The 23,813-nt window shown below is 40.1% G+C and overlaps 3 protein-coding genes across 6 annotated transcripts; all 3 read right to left on the bottom strand.

Moving 5' to 3' along the window:
* Positions 1-75: 75 nt before the first annotated feature.
* On the bottom strand, positions 76-3,344 carry LOC144085067 (uncharacterized). Of its 2 annotated transcripts, none has more exons than XM_077614049.1 (6): positions 3,227-3,344; positions 1,897-2,585; positions 1,627-1,769; positions 883-1,000; positions 740-803; positions 76-667 (listed from the first exon to the last, which is right to left on the bottom strand). In XM_077614049.1, the coding sequence occupies exons 2-6, from the start codon at positions 2,575-2,577 to the stop codon at positions 639-641; spliced, it is 1,035 nt and encodes a 344-aa protein (XP_077470175.1). In that variant the 5' UTR covers positions 2,578-2,585; positions 3,227-3,344; the 3' UTR covers positions 76-638. The 2 variants fall into 2 exon arrangements, with proteins under 2 accessions (XP_077470175.1, XP_077470174.1); XM_077614048.1 differs by lacking the exon at positions 3,227-3,344 and adding an exon at positions 3,083-3,218.
* Positions 3,345-3,413: 69 nt separating this feature from the next.
* LOC144085065 (monocarboxylate transporter 12-B-like) lies at positions 3,414-11,741 on the bottom strand. The gene is made up of 9 exons (XM_077614044.1): positions 11,584-11,741; positions 8,589-8,746; positions 7,055-7,158; positions 6,840-6,983; positions 6,020-6,115; positions 5,794-5,953; positions 4,752-5,291; positions 4,422-4,681; positions 3,414-4,289 (listed from the first exon to the last, which is right to left on the bottom strand). The coding sequence occupies exons 2-9, from the start codon at positions 8,711-8,713 to the stop codon at positions 4,102-4,104; spliced, it is 1,617 nt and encodes a 538-aa protein (XP_077470170.1). The 5' UTR covers positions 8,714-8,746; positions 11,584-11,741; the 3' UTR covers positions 3,414-4,101.
* Positions 11,742-13,168: 1,427 nt separating this feature from the next.
* On the bottom strand, positions 13,169-23,529 carry pank1a (pantothenate kinase 1a). 3 transcript variants are annotated; one of them, XM_077614045.1, is made up of 8 exons: positions 22,596-23,529; positions 18,836-18,982; positions 18,085-18,290; positions 17,695-17,948; positions 16,841-17,017; positions 16,248-16,371; positions 15,356-15,481; positions 13,169-14,847 (listed from the first exon to the last, which is right to left on the bottom strand). In XM_077614045.1, the coding sequence occupies exons 1-8, from the start codon at positions 22,861-22,863 to the stop codon at positions 14,788-14,790; spliced, it is 1,362 nt and encodes a 453-aa protein (XP_077470171.1). In that variant the 5' UTR covers positions 22,864-23,529; the 3' UTR covers positions 13,169-14,787. The 3 variants fall into 3 exon arrangements, with proteins under 3 accessions (XP_077470171.1, XP_077470172.1, XP_077470173.1); XM_077614046.1 differs by lacking the exon at positions 22,596-23,529 and adding an exon at positions 22,237-22,580; XM_077614047.1 differs by lacking the exon at positions 22,596-23,529 and adding an exon at positions 22,051-22,214.
* Between the last annotated feature and the right edge of the window lie 284 nt (positions 23,530-23,813).

Below are 23,813 nucleotides of genomic sequence, written 5' to 3'. Positions count from 1 at the left end.
TCCAGATGAGTGCAAGGCCTAAAAAAGTGAAGCACAAATAAAGCGTTGAATTGTTGATTGTAGAACAATCTGCAATGCAATTCAATCTGATTTATTTCAGTATTTACATGTGTACAGCACATTTATAGTAGTGCATGCCATTTGGAATCAAGCACTAAACCTGAAGCTTTAACAACAACAACAAAAATGTTGAACAATCCAGGTCCAATAGAATAAACAACCTAAAGGAGTTATGGAAAAAGTATTAGTGGCTTATGAAGGCACAAATTATTTCCAGGAAAAAATATTTAAAACTAATAGTTCTATGAGAAAACATGGACAAGTGAAGGAGATTGCATGTTTGTGCACTTAAAAGCTACAGTAGACAGGAAATGTAAAATAAATAAGACAAAGAAAATGCTCAGTTGGAACTGGCGAAAAATAAATCCTGCCTGTTGGAGTGCACCATTTTGATTTTGCATTGTCAAGTTTCATCACAGCCTTGTGTCATTCAAATTGGACGCATTTTAGGGCTAAACTGAAAGAAAAGGAGTACAAACGTGGCAAAAAGTGCAAATCTGTAACAAAGTGTTTCTGCGATAGCCTCCCTGACCTCAGAGCACATTGTGGAAAGGAAGACGAGGACCACCTGAGAACGGCTAAGACCTGGTTAGCCTGGCTTGATCCGCTAGAAAACAAAAGGCAACGTTTAAGCTGACTGGTTGCTGTTGATGGAAGAACGTACAGAACTTTGACATACTTGAATTGCGTTGATTGCAAGGTCCGAGTGTGGGAGTTTGGGGAAAGCGCTCCTTTTTGGGCTCCTGGTAGAAAAACAAGTTTGGTTTAGTTGGATTGGACGTCCAAGCCACGTCAATGGCAGACTGGTCTCGATGGACTCACCGCCATCATGCCGAGACAAGTGAGGAGTCTCCTGTTAGCGTGGGAAGTGCCCCACTTGAATTTGAGGCCTGTTGCGTCACATAGGTCATGGTGGGGGAGATAAAATCCTGGACGGGCACTAAAAAAAGTTTTAAAAAAAATAAAAAAACACGTTGAATTAGACAAGGCACTTTTTTAAGCAGTCGTTTGAAAGAATCTACTTTTTTTTTTAAATGGATATTGACGTAAAATTAGCCTGCCTCTTTTCATGATCAAAATTTTGAAAGATGGACCCTAAATTACAAACTAAAAAGCCAATAATATCATGAATAAATAAATACCAGGTTTTCATCCAGTGCTTTATAAGCCTGGTGGGATCACTATGCAGGCACAATGGCAAAGAAGAGAACACAACCCGAGTTAATTTTCCATTTCTTTTCTATTCATGTTCCCGATGCGTTTGAGTGTGAATATTCCTTATTTTGAATTAAATGGTGCGATGCCGTGCTGAAATTTGTTAGCGGTTGTACGGTGTCTTTCATAACAATAAGGTCATTTTGTATTTTAATGCACAGCTCGTGTAATTTTCTTTATGTGTGGCTGACTAGTTTCACTCAACTGGAATAAAATAAATGACTCGAAACCTCTCAACATCAAACTCGATTGAAAAACAAAACCACTGCATTATAGTAAGGCTATATGTCCACCACGTCTGACCCGAAATTGAACTCAAATTGCTCAGGCCTGGGTTCTTCTTTTTCCTACCCGTCGGCTGTGTGCCTTTCACAGTCAGGGAGCTGTTTAAGATAAAGTAAGACCTCCAAATTGGGGATCCCCCCCTTTTCATCTTCCTCCTTTGTTTCACACTTTGTCGGTGCGTCCATATGTGGAAAAGACGCTTGGAGGAGCTGATGGACAGGAAAGAAAAGAGTGCATGGTGAAAATTGACCCATTTTGCTATATAAAATGATGAATCGTCGCCATCTCCTGGCAATCGGGCGCCAGTAAAATTGCTTTCAAGTTCAAAATGCCTACCTGGTGCGTGTGGTCATCCCGTTCTTTAATTTGGGCCCACGTTTCGCCCAGATCTTGCTGCGTGGCGGCTGAGCAGAAGTCGGCAAAGCTGTCACTCGGAGGGAGACTTTGACAAGGACTGGAATGGAAGGCGATAGGTTTGGAGGAGGGATTAGAGGTAGGACACGTTCCCTGAGATGCGACACACATGTCATCCATCATCTGCTCATCGTCGGTGCAATCCTCGTAGGAGGCCAGCGACGAAACGTTGGGTTCCGAGTCCTCCGACGGCCCCTCCAGGGAGGGGGAGTCCGGCTCCTCGGAGGCGGAAGAACCCCGGGGCGTGTCCCGAGTCCTGAGATGGAGGCGGCGGTGACACGGTCTCGGTTCCGAGTCCGTGACAACATCCCGCGTGTCCTTTAGAACGTTAGAGGGCGTCGTGGCACCCGCGAAGGCGCAACACCACGGGTGGCCCGCTTGCTCGGCGAACACGGCGAAATCAGCAAATCCCGCTGCCTCTCCGTTGGCGAGCGGCAGAGGGTCCGATTGGGGGAGGAAACCACACTTATGGTGGAACGGCGGATTGGCGAGGCCACGAGAAATTTCACGGAACGCTTCCTCGCCTGAGCCCGCCTCTCGGATGTCATCATCCAGCGGGGGGCCAACTACGGCGTGCTGATAGGTCAGAATGTCTGGCTCCATTCATCCACCTGGAAGAAGAAAACATTTCAATTACTTTGGGTATTTGGACACATTTAAAAAGAAAAAAAACACTTAACACAACTTTATTGCCGAGGTCTAGAAAATTGGCATAATCAGACCTGCGACATGTGACTTGGTTTTATACTGAAACCTAAAAAGCATTCAGGCTAATTTGATGACAACACTGAAGCTAAAACACAACAACTTTAATCGTTATAAGCAGCTTAGCATGATTGCTAGCCATTCGATTGACAGTTGTCCCGACTGCCGGCATGTCAAATCTTCCTTCCTTCAAATAACACTAAAATGAAAAAGGTTCAAGAATATTCTTGATGGAAGGCTTTTGATGCATATACACCAGAAGAGTATCATAAAGTAACGCTAAACATATGCTCTATCCTGCCAAGAACGCACGCTAGCTTTGTTTGTTAGAGCAGTCGAAAGATTAAAATCGCCATTAAGAACTTGATGACTAAATACACAAAAAGACGTTTAAGTCGTATACCTTTCCAATTCATTTATACTACGTTGCCCCTCTGTTTTTTAGCCGATTAGCAATTTAGCCATCGCCCTGAGTCCTTACGTCATCACCGTCATAGGGAAGCACTAACCAAGACAGAGTATTAAAAGCTACCTTCTCACTCGTTACCTTTTTTGCTTCTTTGTTACAGTGGGTAACCTCGACCGGACAAAATTCGGGGCACGGTAAAATAGACGATCTTTGATCGTGATCATGTGGGTGTACACACTGCCACTTAACGGACACTAGAATAACTACACTTGATTGTACTCGTGCCTAATACATATTTCAACCTCTTGAAACATTCGACATCATAAAACATTGCCGTACATTTTTATTGTGTGTGAACAGTTCAACTTTGTTTAAGTGATAAGTTAGAAAAACCCACATTTGCAACTGTATTTTGAAAAAGAAATTAAGCCCTGCAGCAATCATACATCATATCTACATATAAATACACAACAAATAGTGTTTATCCATTTCCAGCATGTTTGGTCTTTTTTTTAACATACAGATAATACATAAATCCAATCACACAGAAATGGCAAGAATTCTTGCCAAAATATTGATACGGTATGAATACCTTAATATGGTGCCTTTTCATATTGTTATTCCTCAGAAGTTCAATATTATTAACACACACTGTCATATTTCCACGTGTTGCGTCATTATCATTCAAAGTCCATTCTATAATTATCAAATATCAACACTGTTAAGTGTTATCACTCACAGTATCGTTACACAGGTATCAAATACTGATTATTTTCATGAGTTGTACCGTCATTTTTTACGGTACAATGAGTACAATATCAATCCTGCACAATCAAATATTGCATTCTTCATGTAACACCATTAAATACCCATATGAAATATTGTAACGATGCAAAAATATCAAATATCAATAATTTGATGTGTTGTATCGTTCGTTAGCTTGTACAAAAATATCAAAGAGCTGAAGTTTAAAAAAAAAACGTGTTTGAAGAGTTTTTGGCTATTAAGACTGCTTAAATGACATCCTGATGACAGACGGTGGGAACTGGGTCAGTATGTTCGGGGCAAGGCATCTTCTGCCTCGACCGACGGGAGCGTCGGACCAACATGGCTGCCCCCAAAATAGCAGCGCTGCATATGAATGAAGCACCACTGACAAAAAAGGTCGCTGTGTAGTTGGCAGTCACGTCCACCAACCAACCTGAACAAAGACATAAAACCCATTAATGTCTTGTTTGGAGAAAAAAATACATCAATTAACAATATATTTATTGAGGAAAAAATTGATACAAATAATAAAGCAATAATAATATAAAAATCCATCAAGTCTTACCGCCGATGGGTGGACTGATGAGGTATGGTATGGCGTGCAAGAAGTAGACCACGCCCAGAGCTGAGCTGAGGTAGGGGGATCCCACGGCGTCCGAGGTGACCACAGGGATGAGCGCCACGTAGGCGCCGTCAAAGTAACCGTAGACCACCGCGAAGGCCGCTATAGGTGCGAAGGATTGGCTGAGTGGAAGCCACAGACAGCTCAGGCCCTCCACTGCAATTGCTAGCATGTAGCTTAGCACTCGGTAGCGCTTCAGACACCTGCGACGGTGTCAGATTTCAATAAATATTGCGGGAAATAAAGATATTTTTCCATCACGCCTTCACTTACTCCCTATCCGTGATCCAACCAAAGGTGATGTTACCCACGATGCCGCTAACTCCAAAGAGAGACATGATTAACGCGGCCTGCTTGTGCTCCACCCCCTTACTGAGGGCGTAGGGAACCAGGTAGACCACTGGAGTACTACAACCGTACGCCAGGAAGAGGAAGGACAAAGCCAGGACCAAGAAGTCCGGAAGGACCAGGAAGCCAAAGTCTTCTCCCGGTTGGAGGCAATTACAACGCCGACCCCGGTGGAGAACTTCCATCTTTGCGGCATCCATATTGCGGCTGGGGTTCTGAGTCTCTCCGAGCGCGTTGCTGATTAAAATGCACTCGGCCAGCTTGAGATCCGTAAGCTTGGTGTCGGGTCCGCCAGATAGCAGGGCTAGCGTGTTAGCCTGATTCAGCTTGTTCACCTCGGCTAGTTTGCTGTTCTCTAGGTGGCAGTTTGCGAACAAGAATCCTTCCTTGTAGTTGAGGTCACTCTTTTCCAGTGTCTTTTGTGGGACCTCTTTGGATTCGTCGTCGGTGTGTTTGAGAGATGAGCTTCATCAAGAGAGCAGAAACACAAGAGTTAAGTTGTTCAGGCTGGTACCACAATGCCTAGTTTAGTATTAAAATGGGAGGTTTCACAACAATTTTTCAGACACTGTCTAAATGTAGACCTGGGCGAAACAGCCAGGCAAAGGACGTTTTAGAATAATCGTCATTTTGTGGACACGTGCTTTGGAAAGGGTGAAGCATGCCAAGTCATTTGGATTAATCAACAGGCGTTACTCAATTTCCTTTAGGAGCAGTGCATTGGTTGGCATAGCTTTTCCTCTTCCTGATGGGAGGAGAAACTGGTTTGCTTAGTGGAAGGTTGACTTTGTATGAGAAAGGATACAGCCAAAGTTAAAGTCAGGTAGCATTTTGAGGTGAAGGATCATCTGATCAGTATGAAATATTGATATTTTTATCGATCCCTGTTTGAATGGCTTGTACGTCAATGAAATCAACTGAAATATCCAATTTAGATTTATGTTTATGGTGTATTGAGGTGTATTACCTTTTCCCGTATCCATGCTCCACCACCGGCCTCATCAAGGCTCCGCAGACACACAAATTGGAGACAAAGCCCCCCAAGACCAGCATGGCGCCCCTCCAAGAATATTGATCGATAAGCAGCTGCACCAAAGGAGCCAAAATGAAGGTCCCGATGCCGCTGCCTGGACGAAAGAACGTGAATGTAATGCTAGTTTAATAACAGAAAGTTCTGAAAACAGAGAACCTACCAGACTGGGCGATGCCGTATGCCAACGCTTTCCTCTCGTTGAAGTAGCGACCGACCATGGCAATGGATGGAGTGTAGCACAAGGCGAAGCCCAAACCTAAAAAAAAAATTATATATGATTAAAACACCATCACAAATTGATACACATCCCTATATCAAATTGAGTGAAAGTGATTTTTATGAAAACAATAGAGTGTATTGGAAAGAGAAGGGTTTTTAAAAATAAATGAATCAAAACGTAGCATTCACATGCAATGAAGTATCGAAAATTCAGAATTAAATATCAAAATGTACTATAGCAGTGTGGCAGAAAAATTAACTGACGAACTTTGTGTCGCATCATTCACACTAATGGTCTATTAAAGATACACATTATTTTTTTATGTATGACAAACTGCCTCACGATGGTATGAAAATAGCAGTCATATTTTGAAGTACTGTTTAAACGTGTATCATTACAATATGAATATGACAAATAATAAGATTTTCATGTGTCATTACTAGCGTTCTTAGTAGTGTATCAATAATATTTCACGATTGAGTATCAGTTCAACTGTAGCACATATTGATAGCTATTTATGTTGGTACTTAGTTGTCTTTTTTCAGTGAAAATATAAATATTTACCTCCTCCAATAACGGAAACTGACCGAAACAGAGTTTACGTGTTCTCTTACTGGTCTGTTTGATTTTTCTGTATGTTTGTATTCGGGATCATTCAAGAATAAAAAATAAAATAAACAAAAAAAGTGTGTTCACTATCATTACATGATCAAATATTGGTATAAAATGTGAGACATTTGATGTAACAGTTTGGATGAACCTGTGATGATGCCCAGGGAAATGTAGAGATGTTCCAGAGAGGAAGCGAAGCACCCAAGGACCAGACCCAGCGAGGACAAGAATCCCCCCAGCATCACCGTGGCCCGGCACGACAGACGGTTTTCGAGGAAACTTCCCAGAGGTGCTGGGAAAACATGACTATCGATTATGACACGAGCAAAAATACAAAAGTGTTTTTCGCAAAAACTTTTCTACCACAGAGCATGGTGGTGCAGTCAATGAGGCTGTGTATCCAGGCCGTGGTGGAATAATCTCGCTCAAAGTGCAGCTGGAACTCCACAAAAAACATGGAAACACACCTGGACACAGCAGAAGTCACAAATGTACAAATAAAGTCACTTTTATGTCATAGAGTGAATTAACCTTAATGGCTATAGGCCCATGAACCCTTTAACTTTCTTGCAGTACTGTCGAACTTTATTGCTGAGATTCTTTTGGTAGCTTGTTGCCAGGCAAACTTTATATGGATACAGCTCAACCACTCTCATAGGCTTATAAAAAGAAAGCATTGTATAATAGATGTCCTTAACATTAAATGTGAGGCACGTTTTTGGGCTTTATTCTATTGTTTGGTACAGTATTAATACACCAATATCAAATATTTATACGTGTCAAAGTATGGTCTTACGGCACTTTAATGATACACAAGTATCAAATATTTCTATTTTGAACTCTTACTGATGTGAATTGTTTTTATAGTTTTACGTTTAATTAAAAAAAAAATGATTAGAATATTTCAAAATATTGCTATTTAACCAGGAGGCCTTGCGTAAATGAAGTCTTCCATAAGTGCGCTTATATAATTTCATGTTTTCCGCCGGCCACTTTCAGCTGATAAAGATTTGCAGCAGGTTATCAGTTGACACCTGCCACTCATTCACTTGGTTATCTTTGTTCTGATTTAAGAGAAAACATGCCAATCCTGGGAAAAAGCATGCAGTGTTGCTCAACAACAAAAGGAACAGAACAAATACCACTGGGAATGACTTCATTCAGAACTTTGTGGGGTGGAAAAGTGCTGATTGTGCAAAAAATGGAACATGGAAATGTCTCGGCAGGAATTTCGAGCCTTGGTGGGGGGGAGAAAAAGTTAACACTTTAATCTGTTCAGGTATGGCGTCCTGGTAAGAGAGAAGCCATTTAGAAACGCTTACTAAATCACAATAGTGAAGTAAAATTAAAAAGTTTTAGGACACTTTTAGGTAGCTTCCATGGTTGCCATTGAAAGTGCTGGACGTCCAATAACTGAAAGGAATGAAGCACCCCTAGGTCAATTCCTGTATACGTTGGGTCTTTAACTCTTGCATTATTTCTCTATTGGTGGTCATTATGTTTGACAAAAAAACAACTTCCCTCAATTCCTCCAAAATGAACAAGAAGTGACGGCAAAATGAATTTGATGTTTAGCGCAGTCAATGGGAACCAATGATTTAGTCACGTACTACATGTTACTTTGGGACAACAAATAACATTTTCAATTGTTTTTCTACTAGTGCGGCATTTTTTTTGTACTCCTATAAATTCTGACACACCAACTTTTACTTGTTTTTGTACTATTGACAGACTAAAAACACAACCTTCGTCCTTGTTTTTGGGAGATTACAAGCGCACGCAAGGAAACTTATCCTTTTGAATTACTGGGAAACCGTCCACATTTTGTTTACATTTGTGTGACTACGCACAGAAACAGACACACACTCTCACAATGTTTACACACACACACACACACCTGGTGACTGCGCGGATGCAGATGGTGGCGAGGAAGCAGGCCCCGACGACCATCCAACCCCATCCGCCCTCCTCAGACACCTGGGCTCGGCCCGGGCGAGGCTTCTCCTGCATGCTGACAGCCATGGCTTCCGACCAATCACAGGCTAGTTGACATCCCTTTCACATTGAGGCAGAAAGGTAGAGGATCAAAAATTTGGTTTGGTTTAGAGTAGCAAGGCATTTGAAATTTTTCAAGGCTCAGTAATTCATAATAATTTCCAAGGACTTCCCTAATAGTTTTTTTAAATAGATTATTTTTTGGGTGTTCTTGCTCACTGATTTGAACAATTTGAGTGCAAGAGCTATTCATAATAAGTGAACTCATAAAAGCTTAAGTTTGTCATTACTTTTTAAATGTCAATATTAATATTATATATATATATATATATATATATATATATATATATATACCAGTGGCCTGCCGTCGGGGCCTTCAAGGCCTTCTCTGCTGGCCTAAGAAATATCTGAATCATATATTATATTTTGTCCATCAATACTTCCAAAATCCTAAACTTCCTAAATAATTCCAAATTGTCTGTTAGCTTCCTTTCATTGCTTTTTCCAACGGTTGCACTGCTTCCAGATGTGTGTTTTCATATTGAAGCATTTAACCAATCACATTTCAGCCATTATTTGTTGCCAGGGTCAGAAATCTGCCTCAAGGCCTTCACAATCAGTTCTGCGGGCTCTGCTGCATTAAACAAGCGTCGATAAGACTGTTGCTTTAACCAATCAGATTTCGAGTTGGCAACACCACAATGCCTTGTCGCAGGCGTAGGGATACGTCATTGCCTTCTCGCTGGCGTAGGGATATGTCATTGCCTTCTCGCTGGCGCAGGGATACGTCATCGCTTTCACCAGCTATGATTGGCTAGTGATTAGCCAGAGCTACCAAACTGTATTTGGAGCGAGCTAGAAATGCTATGCCAGAAATACGACAGGACAGGCTCGACTTTCAGAATTAGCTCCAGTATTTGTATTTAATCATTAAATGCTGCTAGGAAGTGGATTTTACCCGTTGAAGGCGCTACGAGAAAATGCACGGACCACCACTGATGACATGTGTCACATACATATACATATATATATATATATATATACACATACATATATACATATATATACATACATATATACATATATATACATACATATATACATATATATATATGCCAAATGACATGCTTTGCAATGACAAAATGAAATAAATAAACCAACAAATGTTGACAGGAACTCATGTTGAAAATAATAAAAATGGAAATATTGAAATAATTCCAGAAAAATGAAATACATTAAAAAATCAAATCTTGAAATAATAGAATACTAACGTTTTGCCATTTTTCTGACTATTACGCTGCTACATTTTCTCTTTACTACTGTAACTTCTAGTCCACTGCATCTTCTATATGAACTTCTATATTTTCTTGCCAAAACTGAAAACTGTGGCTTTCAGTCAGCCGTGTTATGCAGTCCTTAAACTAAAGTATTTGTGTATTTATAAATTCATTTTCTCATTCCTGGTCCTATTGTGGGAACATTGCCATCCCCATGAAAGCCAACAGCGCAGCTGTGCCAAGAAGAGGTCAGTGGGTTGCTTTCCGCTTTATCACCTGCCATGCTTCCCTTCCAGATGCTACAGCGACTGCTCCGAGTCTCATTGCTTGTGTTACGCAAGAGCCTGGCAGATAACAAGGCTTGTCACTGACCCACACTGGACAATAGGGATTGTGAAGTTTGACACCCTTTCCACGAATCCTGGCACCCGCCGTCTATTTCCATCTGAAATACAAGCGCACCCTTCATGTTGTCAATAAGGACACGGAGGCCCGCCAGCTACGGCTTCGCACACCTCATTTACTTTGTGGTAGCTGACGATGTGTGAGTTGGCACTCCGTTTTATCGTATTTGTCGCTCAGACTGTGCAAACGATTGCACGTTTTGTCATCGGCACTGTGGCGAACTCTACAACCCGGGTGACCTTTTGCAGACAAGTGATGACGATGCAAAAATAAATAAATAAAAAGTGAGCTTTGACCTTACAGCAGTCACTTTCCTCTCTGTTTTAAACGTGTTTTTAAGTTTTAATTTCATGTGCATGGGTGCGGTTCATGTTAATGATGTTAAGTAACATTACCACTTAGCATAACACAACATGAACTATTACTATTCCAGTCAAAATGGATTGGACATCTATTGCTGTCAAAAATAGTGTACACCATTTAAACATTTAGGCATTTAAGGGCATAAAAGGGACACACAAAAAAGAAATAATCTGAAACTGTGTGGGTTTCTAATTTACAGTAAATATCATCCAGTTTTGTCTGGCCCTCAAGGCCAATAGAATATTATGTTCTGTTGGTAATAAATATGTAAGCAACCAAAAGAAAGTTTGTTCCTATTCTTCAAGAGTGGCATATGGGAAGTTTTTTTTCTTTTGTTTAAAAAAACATCCCTAATTCAATTGTCTAAAAACAAAGAAACTATGCAAAAGTATAAATTATGATAAAATTCCTTTATCAACCTGTGTGAACTTTGACTTCACTATCTAAAAATGTAATAAACCCGTTTTGATATGAATCCCTTTATTCATTCGTGTAAATAGAGGTGATAACTGACAGTGATATTTGTATGATTTTTGTACCACATTGTGGGGAAAAAAACTTTTGAAATCAAAATAAGAATAAGGGTTCCCTTAAAACCTTACATGTGACACAATAACCATAAAAGATGTATTAATACAACTTCTGACTTTTAAAGTGTTTTCATTCAATCAGTCAATTAGGTACTCTTTTTTAAAAAAAATGTGAAAACGACATTTGCTAGTGTTTTCTTTCTTATAGTACTTGGAAAATATATGACATTTCACTTCAAAACATTACAATGCAAAGCTAGGCACATTTTTTTGTTCATTTTTGAACATCATGCTGCCATAATAATAATAATAATTTACTTACATTAGTTTCTGTGTGTCATGCCTCCACAAAGTTGAATGAGTGAAGTGTCGCTGCGCTGGCAGCGACTCCGTGAAGGTGTTCTGCAACACCAGCGGCTGAGTTGAGCACACAGCATATATATACACTCGCGTGTATATGCCGGTGAGGAGGGGGGAGGAGATTCCCTGCATAAGACCCAACACTCAACAACAGAATTAGTTTAGCTTATCTCACATTCCTAACTTTGAGTGCCATATGTACATTTTTCATTAGACATCTCTCGCTCTTCATTGCATTGCATAATATTGAATAATAAGAATTGAAAAGCCATTTCATCCAGTTTGACTTTTATTCCTTCCAAGAAAAAGTCTTTTTCACATCATTAAATACACATTGCACATGGCATTGTTTAGTTTTTTTTTTTGTTAAAAGCAGCAGAAATAACGCAACAATCAGCGTCAGCTTTCACAAATATCCGGCCAAATCTTTATTTACATTATATTTTCTTAAATTGAGTTATTAAAGAGCTGTTTCGTGATACAGCTGTAACAATAATGCAGTGTTGTTCGATACTGTGATTTATAATAGATGCTTTCATTCCAATGTATCACTCATCACACGATAACCGTATTCTGATATCATTAAAACTGCTTGAAAAACATCACAAAATCAATATCATCCAAAATGCAAATAATTAGTTGTTTTGCCTATCATTCTTTTCCCCCAATATTGAATCATGATACTTTTGATACTGTTGTAGTATTAGTTCAAATGTGTTGTAATTTTCATGATTTCCATGTATCCAACTATTTCGTATGATACAATTTGTAAAATATGGTGAGTTTTCATGACTTTCATATAAATATTTTACTTGTATAAGATGTTTGTGAAAGCCGGCCATGTTTAAAAATTGTGTCAGATTGCTGGTGCTGAATAGATCCTTATTATTCATATTTACACAACTTTTCTGTGTATGTATGTATATATGTATATATATATATATATATATATATATATATATATATATATATATATATATATATATATATATATATATATATATATATATATATATATATATATATATATATATATATATATAACATACAGTACACATTCACAATTAAACACATCAAACATTCCAGTCAATCGTTGAGATAAACCTTCTCTTGCCCATATCGCTTCATTTAACGACTTGGCGACTTGGACTTGTTGACAGAAAAGTCGTTTAAAAACCAAAGAGGAAGAGTTCAAAACAAAAAAAGTTTTCAAGTCGTGCAAGAAGCAATAACATCATGGCGAGTGAGGCTGACTCAGATACAACGCGCTCATCGCAACAACAACAAAAAACATTTAAAAAAGCATCCACTTTAAACAGCGTTCCGATAAATTTCAGCAGGACGCGAGACGGAAAGGAGGAGTTGATCTCTCCGACTGTCACGCTTGCATATTCAAGTGGTCCTTTTTAGCATAGGACAAAGAGCCTACTCGTACATGGACCGTAAATGAATACCAAGGAAATTGAATGAATGCTCAAATGGCTTCCTAATATTACGATGCTAACTGCATAGCCAAGTTTCACACGGGCACGACAGTTCAATAAATATAGGCATGGTCCCAGCTCTTTACTGTGTTAACATTGTCGCCAACACAGAAATCATTGCACAATTTAACGAGTTCCAAGAGGAATACAGAAACAATGGATGAAAAAAAGAGGGGTGTTTTTATTTGTTTTTAAAACGTTAGCATTATTATCATTTATACTGTATTAAATATATTTAGGCAAGTGTACCTAATATATGGGGTAAGGCGGTGGGGAAATCTCCTAATTTTGTCTCTAAAAGATGACCAGCATGCGCTAGTTAAGTTATTTGCCATCATCAAAGCGTTAGAAGTCACTCTAAAAATCGTATTTTGACTTTTGTGCAAAAAAACAAAAGAAAGCTCTGATTTCGCTGAAAAAAAAGCAAATAATTTTTCAAGGCAGGTTACGCATTATAAGGGAAAACAAAGAAAACACACACAAAAAACTCGAAAACGCGTAAAAACTGGCACCAATAATCAGATTGCTAACACCTCGGCTCAATTTGGGCCAAAAAGAACACTTTGACATAAATAATCCGTAGTGTCATTTGCGGTTTTTGTTCGCAGTCATGACGGAACTCGTAAACCAACATGGGAAGAAAAAAAACAATTAAATATTAATAACGACAACCATTAAATAAAGAAATCCAGTTCTATGTACAGTGTCTGATGAAGATTATTTTTTTCGACTTTCGTACCGCCACGAAACAAGAGCACTAACCTGGAATGAGGGGGCGGAGGGGATCTAACGGACTTCGGAGGTAATATCAGAGCCGTAACAAAGGCGGGACTGCGTAAAAAAGGTAAGGCCGGGTCATTGTGTTGAAAGAAATTGTCACTGTCCGGCAGTGCCTGCCACAGGTTGCGATGCAGAGCTACAACATAGTCAAAATTGTGTATAAATCTTCATTGACTCTGGAATACCTCACACTCACTTCTAATGCCCTGTTGCGTTGAAAGCAACTGCCACTGTGTGTCCGGATGGTCTGTTACGGTTCTGATGCTAACTGTTAAGGGGGGGAACTCTGTGTGAAAAAGGAAAAGAAGACACTGAGGTGAAAAACACATGCGAGGTCACAAACAAGGCATTGACGCAAACTAAGAGCATTGAAGGTGAAACCGAGGTCAGGTTGGAGGCCACAGATGTGCAGGTAAGGGAAACTGGACTGAAAATGTTTTTTTATCAACCTTTCTGGCTGATGTTTAACAAGAGGGAACCTTTGAGACGTTCCACCGCCTGTAACTGAGCGTCAACTTGTCAATAAAGTTGGGAGGAACTGCTAAAACACACAAACTGGTGGACACGTAATGGCACAAAGAAGACAGAGGAAAGGCAACAAAACAACAAAAATTTAACGTGGTTCACTTTTAGGAGTTTGGTGACACGCGGAAAGGCCATTTTAGAATTGTACTTTGGCAGGATTCTACTTCCTGGTTATGTTCCCATTCCCACCAATGACAGGACTACTTTTTTAACCTAAGTGAGTGATTACAACATGACGACCTATGTACACTTGATTCCCCGACGATTTCCCCCCAGCTTCCCTCGCTTCCTGGCGTCTTAGAGTGATTCCTTTAGCAGCCGCTGCGGCGTTTGCAGCATTTCCAGAGTTGGGGACATCACAGTATTGGAGGGTACACTCAGGGGTCCTCAGTTGTTTTGAGAAGCTCCATCAGCGCGCCCACGGCTCCAAAGTAACCCTGAATTTAACATAAAAAAAGCACATTGAGAGCCTTACGGTCCAAAAGTATGTCTGCCATGAATTATTTCAGAAAATATTCAGATTAAAACAACAGAATAGACTAGTATAGACCTTGTATATACGAAATTAATAAATTCATCTCTTGGTTGGATGGAAAAAAATAGATGCTTATATCAGCAGTGCTCGTCTTGATCCAATTTCATAGACAACACCCATGTGTGTATGATTTTTATAAATGTAAATATTCAACCTTTTATTGATTTATATTTTTATTTTAAAAAGGGGCAAAACACTAAATATTCTCTTATTTACTTATTTGTAACAACTTTCACACCTGTGGCAGAAACAAACGAGACCGCACAGTAGCTGTGACATATTAACACTTTCAACGCTCAAAACAATGAAACACATCAACACACCACCTACCGATCGAACGGCTGTAATCTCATTTTATAAATGAACAATGGCAGCCAATGAGTTCATTGCGTTAAAAAGTGACTTTTTACCTCATGTTCCAAGAAGAGTGCTCGCAGCTGTCCTTTGGACCAGAAGTCCATGGCGTAGGCTAGCAGTTTGGTGGAGACTGTGTTGATCCGTAGAAAGTTGCCCACAAAAACCACGCGCTCGATTTTCTAACAGAATGAGAATCATAGCTATTAGGCAAAAAAGACTAACAATGAGTTCCTTCATCAGTTGAAACCCACCCAACTAACATACCAAGACATATAAAGAGAAGAACTGACAAAAAAGCTGTGTCATCTGATATATATATATATTTTTTTTAATTCAAATCCTAGCTCCTCACCACATGGTGGTGTGAGTGTGCCAATTTGCAGACAGGTTTTGTCATGATATAATTTTTCAGCCTTTTGACTTTAATCCCTTGATGACTCAATTTTTATTTGACAAATATACATAAAAACCTATGGAGGATTACTTAATCACAATACGATAATCATAATCCTCATATTACTTCCATATAGATAAAGTTTAAATTCGTTTTTTAGATTCAATTTATGCATATTTGTTCAAAGTAAATTCAGGCGTGAAAGTGTTGAATAATGATAAAATAATTAAAATAAAGGAAGGATAGATGGCAAAAATTTTCTCAATGTATTTTAGTAGCTGGCTTATCAGGCTGCCACAATTTATCAACTAACTAATTAACAAATTAGTCGACAACTACTATCTGAAGGATGACCAGACACCACATGATTGGACAAAAAAACATTCTGCTTGCCGCGCCTCTCCGTGCAGTGATAGCCCTGTACAATGCTGCTTGATCGCCATTGCCACAAGGCAACACTGTAAAGAAGCTCACTGCACGCAGAAAAGTCGCTGGATTGGCAAATTCACTCGTTTCTAACTCATCAACGTTGACTTTTTTTAATGCTTTACCTCATTGACGGCGCACATGCGCGCGATGGAGCCGATGTTATTGGTGATGGTGACTAGCGTGGCTCGCGCCAGGTCCTCCTTGCTGATGCTATCTCGCTTCTCTTTGCTCATCATGTGACCGTAACTAGAGTGCAAGAACGAGAAGATTGTTGTTTTTGACGTGGGAACTGATAGCGCAGTGACAGATAAAAATGAATGCTTTTTTTCCCCGCTAACTTTTGCTTTATTGTTCAACCTTTGAGCTGGGCAGATTAACAGGTAAAAGGTCGAAAAGTTGGATTCATACATTTAATCTATTCTTTTCTGCTTATAGATAGAGAAAATGATAACCTGAGTCAAAATACGTTGTCATTTAGTTCATGTTAAAGACCCTCGTCTTTAAGACGTTTTTATTTACCTTTGATTTTAAACAATTTATAGCCTCTCAGTTCAAACAATTGGATTTAAGACTTGAAACTTTTTAAGACTCAGCACGCTGTTGAGTTGCATGATTGCTAAATGACAAAGTGCGGCGTGAATTTCTGAAAGTTCCCAGCATGTGTCGCATAAATCCCACTCGCTATTTTGTAGTGAGCCAAGTCGCGGTGCCTGACCTGGACGCCACAGCCGATCCCTGCAGGCCAAAGCGCTCGTAGTCGCCGCCGTAGATGTCCTTAACCAGCTTGTCCACGTTGGTGGAGTCGCCCTTGCTCGCCATCTCCAGAGCTTCCTCGAACGTCTCGCAGCCCGTCAGAAGGCAGCATAAGCCAAGGAATGTACCACCACCCAGACTGAGGGCAGAAAAATACCTTTAAAACTATACAAAAAAATCTCTACTGGTTTTGATATTCATGTTTTTTTTCTAGTTTAACTCCACTCTTAAATATATGAGATACACAACTAAATGACATGCTGAGTGTCATAATATCATTTCACTAATCTTATCTAATCTGTTGCATAATAGAAGGTGATGTTACATAAAAAAAGACAAGTGGTTAAAATACATATGTTGACTATGTTCACCTTTAGGATCTTTTCTTTCTGACAAAGCGGCTTTTTTAATCATTCGGTGTGTTTAAATAGAGGGCCTCATTTCTATTTGTCAGCGTTTTGCTAAGTATAATTTTAAGAATGAACTCTAAATGTGTAATTTATTGAATTTAATGGGACTCCAACTAATCATAACATGTAATATTTAAATGTACAAAGTAGCACTTTTTATTTTATTTTTAATCCTGTGAATATCTTTAATTAAAAGATCTTTCTCTATGTTGTTCCATCTACTAAAACTGGAAGGGTACTGAAATGACTTAATTTTAATTTATTGCACTTTTTTTTTTACTCATTGACTTCCATTAATGCCATAGACGTCCAATCCATTTAAACCGGGAGAGGCTAGGAGCGATAAGAGCTTAAATGGATTGGACGTCATTTGTCGAGCCAATGAGTGAAGAGAGCGGGAACCGACCTGGTCCCGGTGACACGCTTGTAGTCGTCCTCGGAGTAGACGGCGAGGATGGAGACGCCGGAGCCGATGTTTACCAGCAGCATGGGGAAAGGGTTATCCAGCGTGCACGGCTGCTTGACGCAACTCTGCGTGTCCGACGGGTCGTGGAAATAGTAGCATTCGGGGTGGCCGTTGAAGCCCACCCGGTCTGCGAAGAGCATGCCACGAATCAGACAGTCCAGCTCGTCCAGCTTCATCAGCTCCAGGTTGGCCATCTGGGCAATGAAAAGAATGGGTGGGGTCATGACTCGAAAAAAAAACCTGGTTCAAACAGTTAGTATTTCCGATTTAAATAAGGAGTGTTTTTTTAACACTTGTGTTCAACTGCATCGAAAAGGCTTCTTCACTCACGGATCGGAACTCGTCCTCGAACTTATAAGCGCCGCCGCCTGTGGCGCAGAGCGTGGTGTGCAGGCTGGAAAAGTTCTTGTCGCGGCCCATCTGGATGAAGCGAGGCATGGCCTGCGTTGGGAAGCGGATGAAGTGCAGGTTGCCGGTGCGGCCGCACATGGTCAGGTTGCGCAACTCCAGGTGGACGTCGCGCACCCCCGTTTTGCCTAGAAGACAAAACGCTCTTTTTATTTTAATACGAATCACACGTTTTAACTTATCTCTTTATGCCAGGCAACGTATAGAGACAGGAAAAAACACAACAATTATCTCAGACTATGTGGAAGAGGATACACACAATTTTAAAATTCATATATCAGAATAATAATTCAGATTTTACACATTGAGTTGAGATTGTCATTTTTTTTCATGCCATTTATGGACATTTTTCTTTGGTGGGATGATGTGAAATTTTTATAATGTAATATTTGTGAAGCAGTTTGGGAGACGCTAATGCACGATATGTAAAAAAGAACAATGGAAGTCGCAATTTTAATGAACCTATTTTGCCTCACTAAAGCACAAATATTGAGTATGTCCAAATGACTATTGCACATGAAATATCATTTGAGGAAAAGTTCAATTATGCAATTTTTCCCCTCCAAAACGATAAAAACGGAAAAAGCACGAATTATCTTTGGCACTAACTTGACTCTTTATGCTTTGCACATTCACAAGATTTTCTCCTAACACAATTCGACTATCTTTTTACCATAGGCCACATTTGAGGTGAGGTATTTGCGAATGGACTTGAGGTTCTCCACTTCTTCCTGCTCTTCTTCTGCCGTAATGTCCACTGGCTCAAAATAGACGAGCTTGACCAGCGTGCCGCCGATGTCCATGCCAAACCACGGAAACGCTGTAGGGGGACAAAGGAAGATCCGTCAATTCTTGCTTGCACGAACACAACAAAAAAGCCGGCGTGGAACAAAAGGTTATCATATAACACACTTGGCAAAGGTGTGAAACGCAACCTGCTTAACAGGGTTAACAGAGCTCAGAACACAGCAAGGAATGCCATGGAAACAGACCCCCCCCTTAACATCTCTATCAATCAATTATTTTCCCCTCTGTATTCAGTTAGAATCCAGTTTGTTAACTGACGTCCATTGTTGAGATGGAATTAAGAATATTTTCTTCAGTCCCGTAATAACACTTAATCAGTGACTTAATCAATCAATCAAGGATAACCTTGAATTTTTTTGTGGGTAAACCTGGAATTAAGAGCGATAGCCGACCATTCCATTTGAATTGGGATGAAAGCAGCGAATGAACGAACGCTGCCTCCCTCCCGCTTCAAACGGAATGGACGTCTATCGCCGTCAGTGAAAGCTAATCCAGGCGCACCCCTCTAATTTTAGAAGTGGCACAAATCCATGAGGTGCGACAGACGTGATGAAAGTTCACCGGAGATTGGATGTAATTGTAATGTAATTGCGACAAATTCGATTACCTGTTCAAGAAAAATGAAAAGCTTGTGATCGTGCGAGCGAAGGTAGATTGTAATTACTACAACATTGCAGTACATACTAGCGCCACCTACTATGAGACACAACAAGCTGCTAGGACCTTTTTGCTTCAGGAATCCCAAATGGTAATCACAAAACGTTCCATGCTTTCATAATAGCTTGGACAGTCAGGAGATTTGGATTCTCCTCCTGCTACTCATGATGCAGCCAATGAACAAACACTGTTTCTAAACCTGGCTGGGGCAGCTTGACACTTGTTCTGTTTCCCTTTAACCCACTGACCTTATCTCAGTTCTGTCTGTCTTTGTTCACCCTCCCAAAAACAACAACAAATCGAGCAGTTTGGACATGAGAATAGATAATCATAGATGCTGTACTATAGTCTTGACGTATTTAAAAAAAAACACAACCCTATGGCGGAAAGAGTCTTCATCTATAATAAAATGTCTAGATATAGTGTGGATCTTTCAAAAAGAAAATACCTGAACAATCACAGGTCTTATCAGATTCTAACAGTATTACTAATCATTTGAGTTATTTTTTTTTATTTTTACATTTATTAACTTACTGGCTGCCATTGATGGCTTAAGAGCATTTTCTAAAAAATGGGTTAATAAAGAAGGCAAACCACTACATTACAAGTTTGTTTTTATTTGTTTGTTTTTATAAAAGTTAAAACTGATTGGTCAGGCTCATCACCTACACAGGCAGAGACACAATCCAGTCAAGGGTCGACATGACAAAGAGATTTGAAAAAGGGTGAGTTTATGTCCACGTAGGTTAAAGGATTGTGTGTTTGTGTGTATGTGTGTGTGCGCGCGTTTGTGTGTGTGAATAGGAGGGGGTAATAATTGACAAATCTATCATATCCATGCTCACGGAAAAGCTTGTTAACATGACTCAGCTCTTTCTATTTACTTTTCAATTAACGAACTAACCTTTGGTCTACTTTATTTTTTAACTGGTCTTGTGTATGTAAATGTGTGTGACAAGAAAACTAAGAGGGTTAATTCAAGTGATACATACGACCTTTTATATTCCAACCATTTTGATATTGAAGTGTATAAATCCATTTAGACTTTTTACTGTGAGGACCTTGAACAGGTGTGTCTTCGGTGTAAATTACAGAAATTACTCTTCAACTTTTTGAATGATGTAGTATATCTATACATCACTTCACATTACTTACATACTTCGCCAGATTGTAAACTAAAAATACAACCCAATGAGGCATAGGATTGTGTTTCTTTCCAAAGTAACACCACCCAATACTATAGCCTCGAACGCCAATTACAGCATTTTCGGTCATTTTGATGGTTGGAATGAATTTATATCATCAAAAACTCCAGGGTAACAGTTCCGATTTTATACCAGGTCATTAAAATGTACCTTAATGTCAATGCTGTATGCTAAAGGAGCAAGGTGCAACTCAACACAAAAGTGGGGTTAAAAAAATAATAATTAAAAAAAATTAAAATCTCCCATCTGAAGGGTTAAACTATCCTCCCAAAAAGCTGGAGTGGTTTTTGAGTTCATTGGGATGGCAGGCTGGCCATTGTCCAAAGATAATGCTGCCATAAAAGAGGAGGCGGTGTACAAGCGGGACCCCCGCTACACTTATTACATAACCCGGACATTTTTTTTAAATATTTGCAGGCTGTTCACACCTTGCTGTTTAAGACAAGCTTATCAAGGGTATTGTCAATGCCTGTCGTGGTACAAAAAAATGACTCATTCATCACCAGTCATCTATTTGTTGTGTTTTGGGTAAGTTCCCATTTCCCCCATATTTTTTTTTTGTTTAGCAAACAACAATTTATTATATCATGATTAGTGATTGCTGTTTTAAAATGATACAATGCCAAATGGTCCAGTCCCTTAAAATAGGGTCTGATTCTTCCAAAAACGAACCTGTCTAACTGTAAAATAAAAACAGGGATATTAGAAAGTGCAAGTAGTTAGTTACTCATTAAATATAAACATTTTCATAATGTACTTTTAGTTTGTACATGAATTTTAAAACATTTGTGCCCAGGTTCAGAATAATAGAACCCCCACCAAAAAAACTAGTGCTCATGGGCAATCAACCTGTCTTAGACAATGTTAATGTAAAGTAAATTTTAACATAACATGACTGCACCTTCCTCGTGAGTGAGTGAGTGGAGAACACAAAAATGATGTACACACCCATTCTCCCCCACCCCCTGATCCAAGTTCGGAATGCTGACAGTCTACACGAGAATCACCAAGCCCCTAAACGTGCAGCAAATCTCAGCAAGCTGCACAATAATGGCCGGTTTTGTCACAACAACAAACACTGCTCTGTTCAGCTCAGTGATGTATGAAGAAGCGCCATTCCGCAGACTTTAAACCCTGTAAACCTATCATTGCTCCACACATAGCTTAAATATTAAAAAAAGTGAGAAAGACCAAGAGCACAGTTAAAGTAAGAACTTACCAGGTTTCTTTTGATTTCTGAGCTTCATCGTGAGGCAAAAATATCAGCTCACAACAACTAAAAACGGGTTAGGGAAGTTTAAGAAAACTGCAAAGCATCCCAGTGGGAATCCCACTCAGTACTTTTCAATATTGTGCACTTAAGAAATCCTCCCAAAGTTTTTTTACCGGGTGATTTTTCACTCACATTGCCCGTACCGCTGGGTAAATAAGAGGGCGTGGCCACGTCCCATTCACACGCCGTCCTGGAGACAAGAGTCGAGCCCTGATTGGCCGTCCCAAGCCAAGCCCACTTATCAGGAGCTTTTTCCACCACTGCTGGCGACCAATCAAAGCTTGGCAAACGCAGCCAGCAGTATATAAAAACCAAACATGAAAAGACAGCAGACTACAAACCAGCAAGATGTTAGTAACTAGTATGCGATAATCAAAACAAATACATAAATAAAGAGTTTTTAATACATGCATGAAAAAAATAAAAAATAAAATGTCAACCCAACGAAACATTTAATTATCAATCTTTCCTTAAATGTGGCAAACACTCACGGGGTCTGTGGCGCTTCATCGACTCCGTCCTCCTCCGTAGCCGGCTCTTTTTGGCCGGTGAACCGTTACACTCCACATCCTCCCCTCGGTTCATGTGGTGGTTGTTCTCCAACTGGTCACCGCTGGTCGAACCGGCAGAAGCGAGCGTACTGCCGTGGGCGCCGCAACCATTCATGTGCCCGTTGTAGCTCCTCTGGCTTGGGGCGTTGTTGACACGGAAATGTCCCGACGCCCCCTTCTTGTCCACCAGTGATTTAGCTTTATCCATAGCAGCAACTAGAGCGAGGCTAGCCTAGCATTTACGAGGCGGAAAATTAGCCACAAGGGGCGGGAATAAAATGTCCTAGTTTCGCTGTAGCATCTACGGGTGCCGGGGAGCTAGCAAAGAGCTACATTAGCATTGCTTCACATTAGCAAGAATTGAGTGGAGGCGAAGCTAACGCGAATGCTAAACTAGCTTTAGCTCGTTCACGGTCAGCCGCACCGTCCCTGTCAAATACCCCAAAGCCGAATATCAAACGCCTTTTATAAAATTTCTTTTAAAATGGAACACACACACCCCAGCAATTCTAACCGTCGCTAAAACAACACAGCCGTGGCGTTGAGGTCACTCGCGGTCATTTCCTTCCATTTACAAAACGACGAAAAAAAGCTGGCGACAGACAGACAGATCTCGGCGTCGCTTTCGACGTCAGAGCGAATCCCCGAAAAACCCGTTCACCTTCTTGGACCGGTTTTTCCCCCCTTCAAGCCGTGTCAAAACGTACGGACGAAAACATTCGGCGTCTTCCGGTCCACTTTACACGTTTATTTGCCACGGGCGGCAGGCGAGCGGGGTCTCGGGAGGGAGTGTGCATCTGCGCGGGGGGTTTTATTTATAAGAGCCGCTGTCTGTCATTCCTTCCATGCAGTGCTCGGTGCCCCCCCAACCAACACTGTACATTCCCTACTGATGTTCAGTCACGACATGTTACAGATATTAAATGTTAAATCAACATAAGACAATTGATATCATGGAAGAATGTAAAGTACAGTGCAAAACGTCCAAGATATAACACTACTATGATGATCACTATCAATAGATTGATAGAAAACATTGAATGGCAGCATCATTTTGGATACTTTTTCTCCATCTGGTGTTGGCTTGGAGTAAAACACAGACGGCTAGTGATCACTTCAATCTGTGAATGCAGCTTTTTGTTTATACTGTATATGTAT

Source organism: Stigmatopora argus, chromosome 11, assembly GCF_051989625.1.
Source record: "Stigmatopora argus isolate UIUO_Sarg chromosome 11, RoL_Sarg_1.0, whole genome shotgun sequence".
Taxonomy (NCBI): domain Eukaryota; kingdom Metazoa; phylum Chordata; class Actinopteri; order Syngnathiformes; family Syngnathidae; genus Stigmatopora; species Stigmatopora argus.
Note: the sequence above shows the minus strand (reverse complement) of the source record. Positions and strands in the feature narration are given on the sequence as shown.